This window comes from Perissodus microlepis, chromosome 7 (assembly GCF_051167445.1).
Source record: "Perissodus microlepis isolate ML-2025 ecotype Zambia chromosome 7, ASM5116744v1, whole genome shotgun sequence".
NCBI lineage: Eukaryota > Metazoa > Chordata > Actinopteri > Cichliformes > Cichlidae > Perissodus > Perissodus microlepis.
Genome location: NC_140467.1, coordinates 42043777 through 42064461, shown reverse-complemented (window position 1 = coordinate 42064461; position 20685 = coordinate 42043777). Strand labels below are relative to the sequence as shown.

General features: G+C 41.5%; 1 protein-coding gene across 1 annotated transcript in view; it reads left to right on the top strand.

Annotated features, from left to right (window-relative positions):
* Positions 1-20685, top strand: part of kdm2bb (lysine (K)-specific demethylase 2Bb) — a 31826-nt gene that overhangs the window by 7684 nt on the left and 3457 nt on the right. Inside the window, exons 13-20 of the mRNA XM_084935147.1 lie at positions 4764-4994; positions 11637-11780; positions 11870-11956; positions 12102-12428; positions 15274-16349; positions 16441-16604; positions 17989-18150; positions 20015-20233. Coding sequence (XP_084791273.1) covers positions 4764-4994; positions 11637-11780; positions 11870-11956; positions 12102-12428; positions 15274-16349; positions 16441-16604; positions 17989-18150; positions 20015-20233 — 2410 coding nt within the window. The remainder of the gene's footprint in view (positions 1-4763; positions 4995-11636; positions 11781-11869; positions 11957-12101; positions 12429-15273; positions 16350-16440; positions 16605-17988; positions 18151-20014; positions 20234-20685) is intronic.

Sequence of the window (20685 nt, the reverse complement as noted above, 5' to 3'; positions counted from 1 at the left end):
AAGAGCAGAAATTATATGGCATGTCTCACCATGTCACAGCCTTTGCGTTTTACGTTGGGGGGACTAAATATTTACAGAGATCCAGAAATATTGCCCTCGCTAGCCTTTTTGCTGTCATATGTTTTGAGTGGTGTCGAATTCCACAAATGCGGTGTTTCGCATTTGTTCAAAACACCGCGATACGGTTCATTTGAAATTGTGATATCGTAAGACGAAAATGGCTGTTGATGTCAGAAGGCTCGAAGTGCATTTGATGTCATGTTACCTGAGTTTCTCTAGCCCTAAGCTGAGCAGCAGACTGTGAGGTCATAATTGAGGCTTTTCATTTATTATCCAAATATAATAACAACAACAACAAAAAAAACCATGCTCCTTAATATCAGTACAATTCTTATCTCACTCACGGTGTAACATAAGATATCCCAAAACAAATCAAAATGTGAATAAATGGCTTTAATCAGTGTGATGGTTGCAATTTTAATTAGAAGTGTTTAAATATGCCACGGTGCTGCTCTATTTTAGTCGCTGAATATGTGTGATTAAAAATGTATCCAAACAAACACACAAGACATCGGAGCCTCAGCTGAAAGTTTAAGAATGAGATGTGCTTTACAGGAATGCATGAAAGTGAAGTTTGTATGGGTCTTACAAACCCTCAGGATCTCCCCCACCGGGCTCTCCAAAGGCCAGCTGCTGGTCGTGGGGCCTCTTTGTGTTTGCCTTTTGTAATGAGATGCCATCTGGCTCTGGCTGTGCAGAGCCTGCTCTCCTCTCCCTCTGCTACTCATCATAAATATGATAATACCTTTACTGCATTTTCTCTCCACATTGGATGGAGGCAGACTCCCCCCGAGTGCATATTCTGATTCACAGCAGCCTCCCATTGGCTCTGCGCTGCCCAGCACCCCCTCCTCTTCCTCAGTGAGTTGATCCATATTAATGAGGCAGGCTTGTATGTGTTTCCTACATCTGCTTGTGGTATTGTGGAGCTTTTGGAGCAGGAGGGAGGGCTATAGGCCTGACAGCAGTAGCAGGAGTAGCAGGAGTAGAAGGAGGAGGAGGAGGAGGAGGAGACTGCAGCCATGTCAGTTTGCTGTAAGCTGGACGGTATCTGAAAACCAGCCATGGCCATGTCGCTGAGCGCCGATGATGAGGACTACGACTCAGACTCCGAGCAGGTTAGCACCCTAAAAGCCCTGCAGGCAGGCGTAAGGAGGCCGCCAGAGGAATGCTTGTGTGAGACAGAGCAGTGTGCAGCATCACAGGGCAGTGAAGTAATGGAGATACCTGAAGACAAAAGCACTGATTCAGTTTATCTTCTGTGCTTGGGCTTTGATTTTTTATTTTATTTTTTTGCCTTTGTTTTTATTTTTTTTGCTTCTTTTTTGTGGTAGATTTGTTGTTTATGTGTGCGTGCATGCTGCATTTTTATTATCAGATAAATCCAGCAATAGGAGGTTCTGTTTATGTACCTCGAGGTTGCTATTGGTTGTGTGAAGATGCAGGAGCTGAATCTCTAACGGTTTGATTGTAAACCTATCGATTGATATCAGAATACATGTCATGGTAAACCAAAACAAAAGGTTTTTCTTTCAGTGTGCGTTAATGAAAAGACATAATTTTTGGTGAAAACGTTAGAAGATGGGACTTGCACGGAAATTGTTAATTCAAATATTTTCCCCCCTACACTCTTTACTCTGAACCACACCCCCTTACATTAAGCCTGTGCCTGCATTTAGATTAAAAAATGCTGACTGCAGATGAATGAGTCAATTCTGCTCTGCTGACAGATATTAAAAAGGCTTTTTCCCCCCTCCAAGTTTTATCCCAAAGTTCAACTATTCAAACATCTTTGGGATGTATTACGTCCACAGCAGGTTGTATAACTGTTAAATCACTGCGTTGCTCCAAAGCATAGCAGTTCAGCTTCAACCTGAGCAACTTGTGAAATATCACTGCCCGATTATCTGCTTGTGCTGTGTGGTCTCAATATCTCCAATGCATGCTCTGTATATATGGAGATTTTAAAACTGATTGACATTGTAATTGATCTCCATTGAAAAGTTTACTTATCTATATCCCCTTGAAGAGAAATTGTGAATACCGGGAACCGTTATTGCATCAGAGCAACGCGAACGTGGTGTGTTTATGTCAGTGCAGAGTTTAGATCATCACAGTGTTCCATGTATTACTGCTGTCAGCTATCTGATTGTGAAGTTTGCCATATTGTGTGCAGTGTGTGTTCGTGTGTGTGCTGTATTCACTGCAATGATGGGTATCTTCCTACTAGCTCAGGGCTGTGTCACTGAACATAAGGGTCTGCTTCTCACAATATTTTCCAGCTGAATGAGCTCTGTAGTGCTAAGAAATCACTAGCGGGTCACCCGTGCTGTCCTTGTTACTGCACAAAGGGGACAAATGTGCATCCTTCTTGCTGTAAAAAGACACACGCTACATAATACAGATTTCATTGGCTGCTTCTCCTGAAACATGCTGATGAAGGCTTAGCTGCCACCGGTGACATATTTTCTTGTCAGGAGTTCTTGGATATCATTGCACAAAAACATGAGCAGATACAGGGAGTACTTACTGAGATTTAAGGGAAGTTGGTTGTCTTTGGTGATGTTGCTGTTGCCAGCCTTTCCTGTGATTGAAAATTGTGTGTCAGAAGGATATCTGCTTTAGAGATCACCCCACTTATCAGTCTGCAGGGAGGGAGCAGAGTTGGAGGGGGAATTGGTGGAAAATATAGACTTCAATCCAAAACCTGCCTCCTTGTGGTTCATGTCACAGGCATAAACAAACATGAATGGAGACAGTGTTCCTGCACGGCCTGGTTACTTGTTGTTTCATGTGAATCTATTGCAGCTTCAGCCCATCAGCTGACACTTAAAATGGCAAAAGCTGAGTTGCAGAACATCATGTGTGTTGTTTTGCTGGGTAATCTGGTCTCATTTCATTGTTTCTTCTCTTCTTAATCCCACCCCCTCCCCAACCATCCCATCCTACACACACACACACACACACACACACCCACACACACACCAATATCTCCCACTAATCCTGTCTGGTCACCACATATCTGACTGCCTATGTCAGTCAATTCTGTGGCTATTGTTGGAATAAATTATTGCAATGTGCGCAAGATAGAGCCTACTTAATTTTTTTTCTCTTTTTTTTTTGTTAGATTGTCTCATTACAGTTCTTATTGGTTACAAGTCCGTGTGTCATAGACTGTTCTGTTAGGGAATGGGACGTGGCTGTTGCTATGCTGACACTAGGAAAATCTGCACTGCCGATGTAACTAAAGAAATCTGATCTTCATTTCCAGGAGCTGCAGTGTTTTGCACTCCTCGTTCATGTTTATTTCATTTCACACACTCCACTCTTTTTATTTTTGATTTTTTTCTTCATGTGGCAAGGCTGGCAGTGTTTTGACTTGTGGTTTTCATGTTAAAAATACATTGTTGTGGTGGGGATGTGAGCCCGAGGGGGTGGGGGCAAAATATATATATATATATATATGACACAAGAAAAATAATGATGCTGATCAAAGACTCCCTCATTTCAATTGGCCACTTCTGTTAAATAGAGCACATTTAATAACGCGCACGGCTGTAAATCATGGAATAATAGATCCTAGTGATCCATGTGTGAAATGTAGCCATAAGTGCAGCTCCTCTTTGAAGTAGAAACATGCAAGCAATTGAGGTGCTAAATTTGGAAGACGCCTCCAGGGACGTTTTTGATGTGTTTGTTTTCTCTCGTACTCTGAGCTATACCAGGCGTGAATAATGTGTTTATGCGCAGCATGTTTCGATCAGGTTTGTGGATACGTGTTATGTGCTGTTTTTGCGTATATAAATGCAGGTGTTTTTTTTTCCTTTTTGCTTTCGTCTGCGCCTGGAAATCTTGACCCAGAGATGGGGGGGAAACAAAGAAGGGTCCAGGCAGTACTTTAGACATCAGCTGTAGCACCAACCGCAGCTGGATTTAATAGCCTCTTTTTTGTTTTTTTTTCTTTTTTTTTTCTTTTTATGTAACGTGATTGTAAGTGTGCTCTAAAAGGGCCGCTCGACTGCAGAGCTTCATTATTTGAATGGAGATAATCAGTCATCAGAATGATGATAAACATGTACAGCAGTTTGTTATTAACAATGCAAACCAAAGGTAGTGAAAGCTAATGATGCGAGTACTTTGCCAATGACATCCTAATTGTTATATTAATTAACTGCGCTGCGCTGCATCCCGCTGCGTGCTTAACATGTACTTGGTGAATATTTTGAACATTCACTCTTTGCCAACACATGACTCTATCTGACCTTTAAGTGCATACTTGTTGGCTTATCGTTACTGATGCACCGCACTTTGTCCTCCTCTCTGTTTTGTCTTTCTTGGGGCGATCGTGGCCCAAGAGTTGGCAGTTCGTCTTGTAATCGGAAGGTTGCCGGTTTGAGCTCCGGCTCCGACAGTCTCGGTCGTTGTGTCCTTGGGGATGACACTTCACCCGTTGCCTACTGGTGGTGGTCAGAGGGCCCGGTGGCGCCAGTGTCCGGCAGCCTCGCCTCCGTCAGTGCGTCCCAGGGCAGCTGTGGCTACAATGTAGCTTACCATCACCAGTGTGTGAATGTGTGTGTGAATGAGTGAATGACTGAATGTAGTGTAAAGCGCTTTGGGGTCCTTAGGGACTAAGTAAAGCGCTACACAAATACAGGCCATTTACCATTTCTTTTTTCCTTTTTCTTTTGTTTTTTTTCCCTTAGCCCCGGCCTCCCAACCGGCCGAAACCTAAGATGGCAGCATCTCCCGCATCAGCGGTCAAGCTGTCGGCCAGCCGGGGTACATCTGGAGCCAGGAGGAGACGGACACGCTGTCGGAAATGCGAGGCGTGTCTGCGGACGGAGTGCGGAGAGTGTCACTTCTGCAAAGACATGAAGAAGTTCGGCGGGCCGGGACGCATGAAGCAGTCCTGCATCATGAGGCAGTGCATTGCTGTAAGTATGATGTGTGTGAGTGAACTTTTGTGTGGTGTAGTCATCAGTGTGGGCAGCACGGTGGTTAGCAGTGTTGGGTCGCAGCAAGAAGGTCCTCAGTTCGACTCCACCATCTGGCTGGGGCCTTTCTGTTTGCATGTTTTCTCTGGGTACTCTGGCTTCCTCCTATAGTACAAAGACATGCAGTTAGTGGGGTTAGGTTAAATGGTGATTCTAAATTGCCCATAGGTGTGAATGTGAGTGTGAATGGTTGCCTCTCTTACTGTTTTAGCCCTGTGTTGGATTGGTGACCTGTCCAGGCTGTACCTTGCCGTATGGTAGCTGGGATAGGCTCCAAGCCCCCTGTGATCCTGAAAAGGATAAGCAGAAGAGGATGGATGGATGTACTCATAAGTGTGCCTGATTTAGGCTTCTGCAGGAAATTTACTTATGACCTATCTTAGCCCTACGCCGTGACCTGACGTGTAGTTAAATTTCTCGGGAGATAGATGTCAGGGTACGTGGAAGGTTATGCCGCAGGGTTAAAAGAGGGTAGATTTCCTGCTGAAGTATAATTCGGGCATTAATTTTGACAGCAATTTCGATGTAGTTCTAGTCTGTTGACTAAAAGGTCATTTAGTTTTAGTCATAAGTTAGGCATCTAAATTCTTATAGTTTTATTAGACTAAATATCATTATAGTAGGCTAAATCTGAAGCTGATTCAGTTGATTAAAATATAAAGTGTAAATGTTGGGCTGTGAGGGTTCGCTCAGCACGGTTTACAAAGCATCTCATCTTTGAGATCAAATGTGAAGCGCTTCCACATATCTTCTCTTTTCTTGTTCCGAAGCGTTGACATGTTGTCGCGTTTTCATTAGAAACAGGAAGCATGGATGCTAGCTGACTCCTTCCTCACACAATTACAAGGAGATTTCTTCTCATTGGATCACTTCCGACTTGTCCCGCCTTTCATCACAGCTTCATTATTTCTGATTGGATCTCATCTGTCCTGAGTACTTTCAACTTATTTTGATTTGTTGTTGTTTTTATTCCGTTATTATCTTAATTTCATCAGGAAAAAAAGAATCTTTGAGGAAAAGTATTGGTTAACGAATGAACATTGGTTCTTGTGCTCATTGCAGAACGCACAAACAAATCGTGGTATGCTTGTTGGCTACAGGGGAACAAGCATCATAAAAAACACACATTAATGTAAAAAAAAATAAAATAAAATTGGGAGAGCTGATTCCTTTCCATCACAAAAGTTCACCAAACTCATACCAGTAGAGCAGCTGTATTCACTGCTTCAAATATAGGAATCCAACAAGCAGCTCTTTCCAATTGAAAGTAATTCTCGTCAGATATAGTCACTGATGCTGCTCCTCGAAGCTCGACAACAAGTGATAATGATTGGCCTCCTGGGAGCCACATGCCTCCAGCACCTTGAAGAGCCTGAGCAGGCGTCTGCACAGCTGTGGTGACATATCTACTAGGACTCTCCACGAGGCTGAGTTTCATATACTTATATTCAAAATTGTTAGTTTCACATTTCCATTTCTGTTTTATATAAACGGTACTCACTGTTTTAACTTTCTGAAGTCCCTGATTGGTAGCAAATTCAAAGCCTTTTTTGAAATAAGAAGGTACACCCAGTGGGTGATTCACTTAGCTTTGGATGAATACTGAAAATGAATGGAAACGCCTACATAAGCTATCTAAAACTTACTGTATCTTCTTTGTTTGATGATGAAGTTATTTAAATGTAGGTCTCTTGCATATTGGTGTCACTATCAGTGTAGAAGTCAAAGCTTCTCGACAAGAAACAATTCAAGTATTTAACCTCTGATCAAACGACAGCTTGGTTTCTCTACAGATTAAACAAACAACTTCTAATGCCTCAGTGAGCTTTAAAGTACTTACAGAGCTAGGATAGCTGTTTGTTGTATCTATTGTTAGCTAAACTAAAAGTCTCAGAGTATCACTTTATTGTCCTTGAGTGCATCTGTAGTGACATAGACCAGTGTTATCCTTTCACTCAGCAGCTGGTTCTGCTTAGCTTTATGTCCCTCGACTGTGGACCCAAGGCGTCTGCACATTAGGTTAAAGCAGAGGTGGTTCCTTTAGTCAACTTCCTTGATACTGTTTCATATTCCTGCACCAATTGAAGGGTGTTCCTCCCTCCCTAGGCAATATTTTCTGTGTAGATTCTCAGTCATCCAGGTCATGGTAGTCTTAAGCATTGAAGGAAACTAGGTTTGTGAAGGTGTTTCGCGAAGCCTCTCGAGTGAGGTGAGTTCTCAGAACTGATTGAAGAGTTTCAGATGTTGGTACCACATTTAAGACAATTCTTGAGATCCTTTTCCAGGTGCTTCAGCTGTCATTCACACATTTATGTGACCTTAAACATAAAGATCCCAGGATTAGATACCACTTGATGAAGAGGTGAAACATCCTCATGAACCTATAGAAAGAAGTCCAGTTGTCTTTGACTCAAATGCTAGACCGAATGGCTCATGACCTCAATGACTGAGAAACTGAGAAACTCATTAATAAGCGTGGCTTTCTTATAATTATTATAATTAGTTTTTTTTTAGTTGCTGTTTGTTGTAGCTGTGTAATAAAAAGAATGCAAGTAGCAGTATCAGATATTACCTGTTACAGTAGCATTTATATAGACGCACGGAGAAAGTGATAATGGCCTGGTGTAAATGTTTCAGTACCAAGGACAGAGACTTGTAGAGAGGCTGAGTTTGATTATTTCTGCCTTTTATATGATGAGAAGGACTGTGTTTTAATGTTTAACCCTCATAATGTCCTCCCGATTTCCATACACCTGTGGTCCTCAGGGGTCAAAAATGTCCCCACTTCATTTGACTGTTTTTTAAAGTATAAAGTATAAATTGTCAATCAATTCAGTGTTACACCTTAGTTTTACTTAAGACCAACACATTAACACAAAATTTACTCAACATTATACATTTTAGGGCCACCAGACCTTGTTTACAAAAAATACACCCTGTTTTTTAAGCGAAAATAAAACAAGAAAATAAAATATTTAATTGCTTAGATAATTTTGACTATTTGTCTAACTAAAGAGTGCTGTATGTTGAACTTTAGTGAGAAAGTTTTTTTTGAAGCATTTATAAATTTTAAATGGCAGCACATAATCACACCTGTGGTCCTCAGGGGTCAAAAATGTCCCCATCTGGTTTGATTGATACTTAATTACTATGAAGTGGATTTTCCCCCACTTTTAATTAAAACTTAATTCAAACATTTTTAAACATTTTTTTTATTCCATTTCAAATTTAAGTCTGATAAAAACCTCATAAAAATAAATAAAAAAATTTTTCTTTGTTTTCAGGTAAAAAATAAATTAAATCATCAGTTATCGTGAGGATCGTTTCACAACCAGAGTCGGTTGCTTTAACAGATGATCACAGACGGGTTTATGTCAAAGTTAATTTAGAAAGCTGTTTTTAAACTACTTCAAGTTTTTTACTGGCAGCAAATAATCACATCTGTTGTCCTCTGGGCTCAAAAATGACCCCGTTTGCTTTGACTGTTTATAAAGCAATAAGTATAGAATATCATCCATCTCTGTGTTTCAAGGTTTTATTCAACTTTATTCCAACTCATTACCTGACAGTTTTCTATATTTTGGCATGGTAGAAACACCAGGGCATGGGTCTGAGTGAAGGCAAACTTTCATGAGGACAAAGACGTGTCCATATTTGACACAAGTGCAGGAGGAAGCTCAGGTTTATTCCTCTGCACTGGTCCCATCATGGACAGCTTTCTTTTCTGCAGTTGCAGGCCAGGGGTCATATACAGTAAACAAGCTGTTACAGGTGATTGTTTTCTTTTGGAAACCTGCAATGTTAGGGACAACTCGCGTGTCCTGACTGCAGGACAGACGGTTTGCCATCGTACACTAGCATGTTCCATGTACAGCTGGACCTGCATCACATGCTGCCCATGTTTGTATCTCACAGTTCCCTGGTTTACTTGGATGTACTGTTGGAGGGGACAGAGTCCTCTGAAGGGGACTTGGTGCTCATACAGTCACATCAGTACCAGGATCTTACATCACAGCAGGAGAAACACCCACTTGTTCCATACACCTCAAATGGGAGCACGTTTGTGTCATGAACGACGATCATCTATTGTGTCTTTATCAAGAAATTATTTCCTTTTTGTGCTTCTCTGTTTAATCGTGTGTCACCTTTAAAACTTCTCTACCAGACTCAGGATGTCATAAACTGGCCGTAGCGACTCTACTGGATGCGCGGCAGTAAGAATCAACATGCCCACATATGCCTACAGCTGCATTCGGTCCATTTTTCTTCCTCTCTCGTTGTCCCTCCTTGTTCGTCATTGAGTTGGCTGTAGAGCAGGTCATCTGCTAATTGGATGGTTGTTGGTTCAATCTCTGTGTGCTCTAGTCTGGAGTTCTTACCAAGGTGTCCTTGGGCAAGTTACTGAACCCCAACTTGGTCTCTGATGCATCTATTGGCATGTGAACGTTAAAAAGCATAATACAAGCAGAATACACTGTGTATAATGCTTTCAGTGCTCGAGTAGCAAAGCCACTGAAGGAGTATGGGACCTGGCACATGTGCTTGGACTGTGGTAGATCGTCTTTCTCTGTGGCACATGAGAGAGTCATGCATCGTCTGTCACTGGGAAGGATAGAAGACCAGATCAGTGTTTCCTCACATTACTGCAAATATTCCTCTGTCTCAGCTGACTCCTCTTTCCTGCTTGATTCTTTGTCTTCATCATAATTGAAATGGAAGATGTGCAGTCCTCTGACACGTCTTCTATTTCAGTTTCACATTCTGAAAATTCAAGAAACTTCAAGAAGCCCAGTCACTTTCTTTCCAAGCTCCTCAGACTACCATGTCCTGGATGCCTGAGAACCTGCTTGAACATAGTTCAGATTCTTCATCACTTTCCTTCACTTCATAGCCTTCTTCCACTTCTGCAGGTGGGTGATGGGCTTTTTCAGACAAAGGGTAACATGTGCTCTAAATATTGGCAATATTTTCTATATCTTCTAACCCTGGATCTTCCTGAACATTGATTCTTCCTCCTCATTATACTAGAGGACAATATGTGCTTTGTTCTACTGGTCATTGCTTTGCACAACATGGTAAAAAAAAGTATGCTCATCAAAGTATGCAAATCTCCAGTGCAATGGAGGCTTTTGAGCATACTTTCTGTGTATGTATTATTGTAGGGTCTACCTTACAATACGAAACACCTTGATGCGACTGTTGTTGTGATTTGGCGCTGTATAAATAAAATGTAATTGAATATAGAGCACCTGCCTCCTCATTGTGCTGCCTGTTGTTGTTGTTGTTGTTGTTATGACCAGTGCTTGACCCCACACATCAGTGATCCAAGATCAAAGATGTTTGAAAGCAGTATGTTGTGAAAATACGGCTCTTTGCAACACTTTGTACTTTGGGGTCATTTTTGTCCACGAGGACCACAGGTGTTATAAAATCCAATAAAAACCCCATAAATAAATCAAATTACTTAAAACTTATTCCAATCATGCATAATATAGTAATGAATAACTTCTGTTATTTTCAGACCATTTGATGGATGAAAAACACATTTTTGATAGCAAAAGATTTCTTAAGAGGACAAAAATGACCCAAGGACAACACAAGGGTTAATCATGCTAGTTAAAAGATAGCGAGAGAGCACTCGGGTCTTGGGCTTTTTAGCCACCGTGTCTCATGTTTAAATAATGCAAAACATGCTTAACTCGCCCTTCATATTAACTTACTCTAACACAGATAGAGAGCAGTCATCAGAGCCAGCGATTACACACAGTTCATCAAGAGCGACTCTGTTGCTTTAGCCCATTTATTAGTTGGCTAATGTTGTTGTAAATCTGTTTGGAAGCTCACGGTAAATGATGAACTAGCTGTTAGGGCTATAACACTCTGGATTCATATGGAATATAAATGAATGAATAAATCAGGTCATTTTTTTAAAGCTATGGTGGCAAAGTTGAGCTGTCAGGCTTTTAGATCACAATTAAGGGTAGCTTATACAACTCTATAAACCAGCTACTGTCTTAGCAATTAGTGAAGTCAATCTTCCATCAATATTACATTATTATTACTTTGAGGTTGCTGTGGCTCAGAGGAGATAGAGCAAGCTGGCAGCTGAAGCAAATGGCTTGATGTTGTGCGTTTGGTCCATGTGATCTTTGGGAACTGAACTCCAGATTGCCTCCAGTGAGTGATTTGTGTGTGTCTATGATGGAGAAAGTATTGTATGTGTAGAATAAAACGATCTGTCTTTACGTGTGTGTAAATGGGCGACTGTTGCTTGTAGTGTAAAGTGCTTTGAGTGGTCGATAAGACGAGAAAAGAGCTATATAAATGCCAGTCCATTTACATTTTTCCATCACTCAGATTGGATTTAAAATTTTCTGGGTCCTTAGTTGAGTCATATGAGGAGTAGGCTGTTGAAAGCCATGGCAGCAAATAGTTCCAGCTCTGCTTTGTTTCACCCTTCTGAAAAAGTGTGGGTTAAATTTTGTTGTGACAAAGAATTGCTTAAAAAGACGAGAGTGAGCTGATGCAGAGCCTTTATCTTCTGCACTGTCTTTTCTTTGTTTTTTTTTCTCCCTCCTCCAGCCCGTCCTACCCCACACGGCAGTGTGTCTCGTCTGTGGCGAGGCAGGCAAGGAGGACACCGTGGAGGATGAGGAAGAGAAGTTTAACCTTATGCTCATGGAGTGTTCCATCTGTAACGAGATCGTTCACCCTAACTGTCTCAAGGTGAAGACCTGAGTGTCAGTCAGCTGTCGAATAATTGCTCGTTTCATGTCAAACACTGTTTAATAGCCAGTGTGTTTCTTGTTATTCAGATTAAAGATTCAAATGGAGTAGTCAATGATGAGCTGCCAAACTGCTGGGAGTGCCCAAAATGTAACCATGCTGGGAAAACTGGAAAAGTAAGCATCAGTATGGACTTTATTCTGAGTGTGTGTGTGTGTGTGTGTGTGATGCATTTGTTAAACAGCCGAGTTTTAGTTAAGAATCTAAGAACCAGAAAAATAAAGTTGTGCTCTCTTTTTTCCTAACCTTTTGGCCTCAAAGCAAAAAAGAGGCCCAGGGTTTAAGTATGCATCCAACCTTCCTGGCTCGCTGCTCAAAGAACCGAGGTTAAACCGAGATTCAAAGGAAGAGCCAGACCTACCCATGGTGGCGCCAACACCTATTGCTGCCTTGACTACCACTTCTGCTGTGAAGAGGAAGGTGGAACGGGATGTAATCGCAAAGAAAAATGACGAGGAGCCTCCTAAAAAACGCCCCCCCTTGCTTTCTCTAGATGGTATGCCCCGGCCGAGATTGGAGGACAACCCTCTTAGGAAAAAGAGGAAACTTTTTGACACAAATGATGAGCCTAGCTTTGTTAAAAAGAAGGTAAGACTCATGTCTCTTTGTAAAGTTTTTTATTTAGGCTTTTTAAAAATATATTTAAAATCGTTTTTTAATGTTGTCGGAAATGTTACAAACGGTGAAGATGCAGAAAACCAAAAATGGAAGAATATAACTATTCTTGAACCACCCTTCATTTCTTTATACTTTGCTTCTAAGAAGTCAGACTGTCTTTTTTTTTTAAGTGGTCTTGAGCAATAGTTCACCTGGCTTTGTTACAGCCCTCCAAAATTTTTCTTTGGACATTGGCTGCTTTTTCACTCATTTTCAGAGCAGTCTTTGTATCTGACCATTTTTAAATCAGTGTTTCTTCAATGCCGGGTAAGCTGCTTAACAGTGATCTATGAATCATTAAGGTTAAAAAAAAGGCACCTACCAATGCTGTGTCTATACGTAATAGACAATACAGACGAAAACCATTTTAAATTGTATATTTTGGCACTTTGTTACTAGTGGGCTGTTTCTAAAACATGTAATTTGTTCCCATTTATTTTGGTGAATCTATGAAAAATGGCAAAGAAAACACAGTTTGATAAAAATAAAGTAGTAATTATGTCGTTACCCAGAAGGTGATTTCCAAAGAGCGACTAGCTGAAAACCATATGCCTTATGCATTCACAGCATAATGAATACTGTGCAATATGTCCTTAAAACATTTGAGGAAGCTGGACAAAAAGAAGGCGTGACGTGCCTAAAACAAAACTATCTACAGCAGATGAACAGTATCTAAAAGTCATGTCCTCAAGGAATTGGAAAACATTTAGCAAAGATTTGACACATTGCATAGCATCTGAGCTATCAGTTGATCCATCTACTTTTCACTGATGCCTCAGAAAGGGTCTTAGTTGAAGGTTGGCTGTCAAGAAGCCATTCTTATAGAAGGGAAACAGACTGAGGTATGACAAACTACACAAGTTCTGGACTGAAAATCAGTGACAACGGGTCTTATGCAGTGATAAAGTTTTTAGTTTTAGTTAATTGTTATCAATATATTTCAAGATTCATATTGTCAATACAGCAGTATACACAGTATACAGTGTACCGAAATTCTGTTTCACCCCAAGCCCCCATGGTGCATTTATAAGTATATAAAAGATATATCTCCAAGAGTTATAAAACTAGAAATTACAAATAAATAACGTGGTAAATTTTGGTAAAATTAAGGGATACAAAGTAGGGCTGGGTATCGTCAAAGGTGTAAGCGTCACAGCAGATGCCTTTGTGTCAAAGTAGCTGAAGATAAAACACAGAAAAACATGAAGGTGATTTTTCCTGGCCTGGGATTTTATAAAAATATTCTGCAGTACATCAAAAACGAAAGAAAACCATTAATCAACATATGAACGTTACCTCTGACGTTACAGCGGTTTTATTAGAGACACGGCTAAGCGTTTTGCATTTTGCATAATTTTAAAAAGTTAAAATTTGTTCAGTATTGAACGGCAGAAATGAGGCTTTCTTTTCGGAAGTATGTAAAACAAAAAGAAAAAAAAACGGCGGCCGACAGCGCTGTAAACAACGGTAGACTTGTGCGTAACAAGCAAGCGAATAATGCAGAAAACAGATTTTTAGACGGGAAACTGTTCTTGAAGTACAGAGAGAGAGAGAGAGAGAGAGAGAGAGAGCTGTGCATGAAGTGTGATTTTATTGTGTTGGAAGCAAAACAGCAAAAGTCAGAGGGAATTCATGACGATGTTTATGTGAAGCGTAGTTTGGATCTTCTTTTGCTGCTGGTTCGGTCAATATTGTTTGGAGAGAGATAAAACTAACAGCTTTAGAATCAGCGCAAAAACGGCGTGAAAACAAAGCGCGGACCCGCCAACAGATCAGAATCAGCGAGCTGTCGGCTTTCAGCCCCGACCGTGTCCGTGCCGTCGGGTGAGAAAGGCGACATCTCACTGATTCTGATCCGCGGGTTCGCGCTGTGTGTCATTTACTGTCTTAGCTGTTTGGTGGTTGTTGAAATTTTGTGAGATTTCACCTGAGATTCTGGCATTTCGGGCAAAATAAATTTATATTAAAAAAATCGATTCAGGATTTTAATGAATCGATTTCACGTTATCCAAGCCAGAATCGATTTTAATCGATAAATCGATTATAAAAACCCACCCCTAATACAAAGGTAATAACTACTAACTATACAATACTATAATGATAACCATACAACTATACACATGGAGGAGGTGAGGAGAGATACAACAGTGAGTGTCTACAGCAGTCTGTAAAGCATGGTGGAGGCTCTGTCATGGTTTAAGGCTGCATTTCAGCCAGTGGTGTTGGAATTATGAAAGCAGAAACTTACAGTCAGATTTTGATCCAACATGCAATCTCATGTAGAAAGCACGCAGTAAAAGCATACCAGGATGGAAAACACGGAGTGTAACTCTATCAGTCATGGATGGGCCTCCTCAGAACAGAACGAAGGCCAGCCAACATCCAAAAAAAGAGCTTTGAATGTCCTTCAAGAAGCCTGGAGAACTATTCCTAAAGACCTGAAGAAATGACAAGAAAGCTGCCTAAGAGAGTTCAGGCTGTGTTTGAGAATAAAGGTGGTCATTTTCCAATGAAAATTAAAGAAATGAGGCATGTCTCAAGACTTTTGCAGAGTACGATATTTTTTTGTCAACTTTGGTTTAAGATGTTGCATAAAATGCAGACAGGCACTAAAGTTTTCAAATATTTGTCTGCAGATGTTTAATTAAAAACTCGAATATATTTAAAATATGTCAAAGAAACAAGAACTTAATTGAAAGTCCTGATCTTTATGTGGAAAAGCTGATAATTCTGTCTGCTTTCAAAACATAATTACGCTCCCTCTTTTCTTTCTTAGAAGAAGCTTTCAAAACCGGATGATTCATTTACTTCGAAGCTGCTTCAGCATATTAAGAGAGAGAATGATCACGGTGATGAAGAAGACGACCAGGAGGATCATGAAGAAGATGGGCTGTCCTTGGAGAGGATGCATTTAAGGGAGAAAAATGAGTATGACGACGAGGACCAAGATGGGGACGCTGAGGAAGAGGTGACGGTGAAAAAAGAGAGGGACAATAATGCAGAGGACAAAGCTAAGGTCCTTCTAAGCCCGCTGCTGAGAACGTCCGCAGCCAGAGAAAGTGACCAGACATCCTCTAACTCTCCCAGAGCGGGACCAAGCGGTGAGTCGGGAGAAGCCCAAGAGAGAAGCTCCGCTCAGCTTAAAGCACGACATCAGCGTAAGCGGCTCCCCAACAAGGAGGCGAGCAAAGAGTTCAGCCAGGAGACTCCGAAGATAGAAGACTGTCTGAGCAGCCAGAAGCTGGGCTCAGTGAAGAAGGAGGAGGACAGCCCAGCCAACCTCAATCGTCGACCACTTAAGACCGAAGACTCCCTGACCAATCAGATCCGAAAACCACTAAAAACTGAGGACCCACCTGCCAATCCGAGTCGTAAAGCCCTTAAAATGGAAGAAGGCGTAAACAATCAAAACAGACTGCCGCTGAAAACAGAAGACAGCTTGACCAATCAGAATCAAAGGCCAGTGAAATCTGAGCCCGAGAGTGAAGTGGACGAACAGAAGCCCAGGTGGCCTCTTAATAATGGCAGCAGCGACCTGGGCGACTGGCTGCGACACCGGGGGCGGGAGATGAACGGGATGCCGCGTGGCTACTCGCCGCTCAGTTGGAACAGAAACACACCGATCGCACCAATATGCCCTCGACCGCTTCCCTGCCGGTCGCCACCGAAGTGTATCCAAATGGAGCGCCACGTGATCCGGCCCCCTCCCATCAGCCCCCCGCCCGACAGACTGCCCCTGAACGACGGCGAAGCGCATGTGATGCAGCGAGAGACCTGGATGATGGTGTTCGGTCACCTCAGTCACAGAGATCTCTGCGTCTGCATGCGTGTCTGCCGGACCTGGAACAGATGGTGAGTAGAAAGATGGTGGAGATGAAAAACGTGCCTTCTGCACTTCATCACACAGCAGTCCAGCGAAAACGTCCGCTGTCTCTCTCATCAGGTGCTGTGACAAAAGGCTCTGGAAGCACATCAATCTGAACCGCTGCAAGTCCATCACTCCCCTGATGCTGAGCGGGATCATCCGCAGACAGCCGGTAGCCCTAGACCTCAGTTGGACCAACATTTCCAAGAAGCAGCTCAGCTGGCTCATCAACAGACTTCCAGGTAAGTAAATCCACCCAGCAATACACAGGTGTGTTTGTGTCTGTATGAAACAGCCTCAGTGACATGTGCAGGTAATGATGAAGGATTTTATGTGGCAGTTTTGTGTATTTATCTGTTTATTAACACCGGAAACATGACACAATTTAGGGAGTTGGTCTGACGGGCTTTAGAAAGAGACATTTTTAAAACTAGTTAATCTCACTCATTATGTAGTGAGACTAACTCATTATGTAGTGTCAGTCCATTGAGTCAGTCCATTGAGGACTGACTCAAAATGGATTGGGACAATTTGTAATTGTCCTTATTTTCCAAGCTTACGTCTTCACTCTTAGCTTAGTCGTGAAAAGAAAGAGACTCGCTGCAAACCAGTTTTACCACCCTTTGGTCATAATTGTGGCAAATAAACCACATATACGGCAATATTATGTAATTTTTTTTTTTGGGTCAGCACGTTTGTCTCACTTAAGACTGCAAAACCAAATGTAGTGAGCTCATCACGTTACAGAGCCCCCTAATGGTTGCATGTGGGGAAAATATTTTCAAACTACTTTTGGGAATCATTCAGAATCATTTTTTCTTTTCTCTTGAGGCTTATGCTGTACTGTTAGAGGATATTTGCAGTCTATTGAAAGGATGTTTCAACAGGCAGAGTGGCCGCAGTGTGGAGCTAATGCCTGTTAGCTCTGCAGCAGCTGCTCTGCCTGGTTGTGGAGGTAAATGTGGTTATGGTTTGGAGTTTATGGCTGATTCTGTGGTAATAAAATTATTTAGATCTGTGGTCCTTATGTAGCTCACGTGTTAGCATGTGTTAGCATTCCAAGAGTTCAGAAATACTGCAACATAAATGTAATGCAACCAGTGCATGTAGTTGGTGTTAAACCTTTCCAGACACAGCCAAAATCGCAGCCACAGTCGTCGCTGCAGCTCATAAGGTTTCTGGAAGAGTGATGTGAACAGGTTTTACTTACACCTGAGTAGCCACGAGGGTGCATTGATTCACCCTGTGGTCATTGCCAGCAGCTGTATACATTATAATGTATAATACTGTATCGGAGCACAGCTCAGCCTCTCTGTGTGGATGGTATGTCACCGTTCAATCTTCCAGAGAATTTCTAATTCAAATCCATTCATTATGTGCGTTTTATTTTATTTTATTTATTTATTTATTTATTTTTTGGGGGGGGAGTGGAGTATTTGATTAAATGTAATGTTTCTGTGCTGACATTTGTAGAGGATCTTTTTTTTCTTTGCTACACCAAGAATACTGCATCTGAGCCAGAAAACTAAGAAGCAGATGCCACATTGTTGCATTTGTCCACATGAAATCAAACACCAAACCAAACTTTAAGAACCGTCTATAACAAGGTTTTTTGTGTCCTTGCAGGTCTACGTGTGCTGCTTCTCTCTGGATGCTCATGGGTAGCCGTCTCTGCTCTCTGCACCTCCAGCTGTCCTCTCCTGCGAACTCTGGATGTTCAGTGGGTCGAGGGACTGAAAGACGCTCAGATGAGAGACTTGCTGTCGCCTCCCACAGATAATAGGCCAGGTACCAACCGTTTTTCTGTCACAGAACACCAGGACAACATTATTGACTGAGTGAGAGAGCTTGATTACAGAGGGGGGGGGAAAGGAGATTGTTGGTATAGTGACTCTGTCTGTGTTTTCTTTTCTGAATCACTATACTTCAAGTCACTCCGTTTGACAATGGTAGAATACAAATTCATCTAAAGACAAGCTCAGATGAAGTTTATGTACTAAACTAAATATCTTTGAGAGCTGTTTTCACACATGCCCTTCCCCTGAATTTATCTCAACCTGTTAAAACTGTTTTTAAAAAGCCTCCACAGTCAAATGGCAGTTCTATCACAAGCTTTAATCTACCGATTCGTGTTCAACTACATGAATTTTCCCTTTTTTCCTGTTTGTGGAAAAGATTTCCATCTGTCCTGAAAAAGAACATCTTCACAGGACTGCATAGAGTCCTGTGAAAGCCAAATACACTGTTACAGCTTTCATAGGGATTAAGAAGGTCAGTAGCAGCCAGGTGCTGCTAAAAAAAAAAGCACTTGATTAAGTGATCATCAGCAAGTGTGAGCACCTCAGTGGCAAAATGGATGTCCCAGCAAATTCTCCCCAAAGTCAGACTGTGCAATGTGCAGAGAAACTGCAAAACACCCAAGAGCTACATCTCAGAGTCTACAAGTCTCTGTTGCATTTTGTATGTCAAAGCTCGTGACGGCAAAATTGGAAAAAAGACTGAACAAGTATGACTTCTTTGAAAGGGTTGCCAGGGGAACGTATCTTCTCTCTAAAAAAGAGGCTTAGGTTTGCATCTGCGCAAACCACAAGACTTTGAGACCAAAGTGGAGGTGTTTGGCCATAATAGATAGAAAAAGTAGATTGATTGGTGCATAGATTAACTGATTGATCCTAAAAGGGAAATTATTGTGTTACAGCATTAAGAATAACAATAGTACCGTGTACTGTAGATAAATAACAAAGTTTAAATGTTTTAGGTGCATAGTGAAGGGCCTTTACTGTGTGATGGGTGTGTGCAAAATCTGCATACAACAGTGACTTTGAAAACCCCCCCAATAAAAATAAAAATGAGGCAAAGTTAAAGAAGAGTAAAAAGTAAGACTGAGATTGAGCAAGAGTAGTGTAAATTGCATTTATCATAAATAATGTGTACACTATAAATACTGCCTCGGGCTGGATTTTAAACATACTTTACTCTCCCTGCTCAGTAGTTCTTAGTTTGTCTGATATCTTACTGAACCCATGTGAAGACAGAGCAATTCATTGTTTGACTTTAAAGTGGTCCTGCATGGTCTGTCCAGGCAGCATCCTGACCTAAACCAAACTGAGACCTTTGAGTAGTATCAGAAATGAATGAAAAGAGCTCTGTGTCAACAAATTCTGATAACTAACCAAAACAAAACATCAAATTAATCAGTCTATCAATAACTGGCCACTTCCTTACCTGGTCTGTAACTCAGACCGAGAGCCAACCCACTGGTTCCTGTTGAAGACCTGCATACATTTAAAAAGTCTGGCCTCTCCAATTTAGCAAATCGCTGTAACTGGTGTATTTCCTGTTGAATGCAGAATTATTAGCCATGAATGAATGCAAAATTGGAGTCTTGGCTAAAGCAGCCATGTTGCAGGAACATGTCATCCAGATGTGCGATGTGTGCCTTTAATGTTGTTTGTAGACAACAATGCAGCTTTGTGGCAGAGAGATGAGTTATGTCAGGCTTTAGATCCAGAGACAGCAGTTGTTAGTAGGATTACTTCACTGTTGGGGGATTTGTTTCTTTTCCATGCTCATTAACTATATACCATGAATCATCTCTCTTTACTTAATCCCTCTGGTAATGTCCTCCCCTGTGTTTTTACACATTTTGTAGGTCAGTTGGACAACAGGAGTAAACTGCGTAACGTAGAGGACCTGCGTCTGGCAGGGTTGGACATCACCGACACGTCTCTGCGCCTCATCATTCGTTACATGCCCCTCTTATCTAAGCTGGACCTCAGCTACTGCAACCACGTTACTGACCAGTCGGTTAACATCCTGACTGCTGCGGGGACAACCACCAGAGACTCACTCACTGACATCAATCTGTCAGGTATGAGTCTGTCTTTGTAGGCTCTAAATCTGCCTGGATTAGACTCATTGCACTGACTTGTGGCTGAAATCAAAATGTATTAGACCTGAATACTGAATTATCACCTCTGTCCCCTGTAGATAATCCCAGTGAATGTATAAAACAGCTTGATATTTAGCCCCATTAGCAACACCGTGCTTTAGAAAACTTAGGTCCAATATTAATAAATAATGCAGTTATAGTACTGTGCAAATAACTCCCATCACCCCTCATTCCTTTATATGTTGCTGGGAAAATTGAAATTAGGTGCAGAAGTTTATTAAAAATTGTGCAAATATACACTGAAGTACAGCATATACGGCAAAAACAGTTTGTGCAGTTTTAATGAGATTAAAAGTCAATATTCGGTCTTTATTCTTTAACATAGCCTGAACTCTCTTAGGGTTAAGCTTCTTGAAGGACATTCAAAGCTC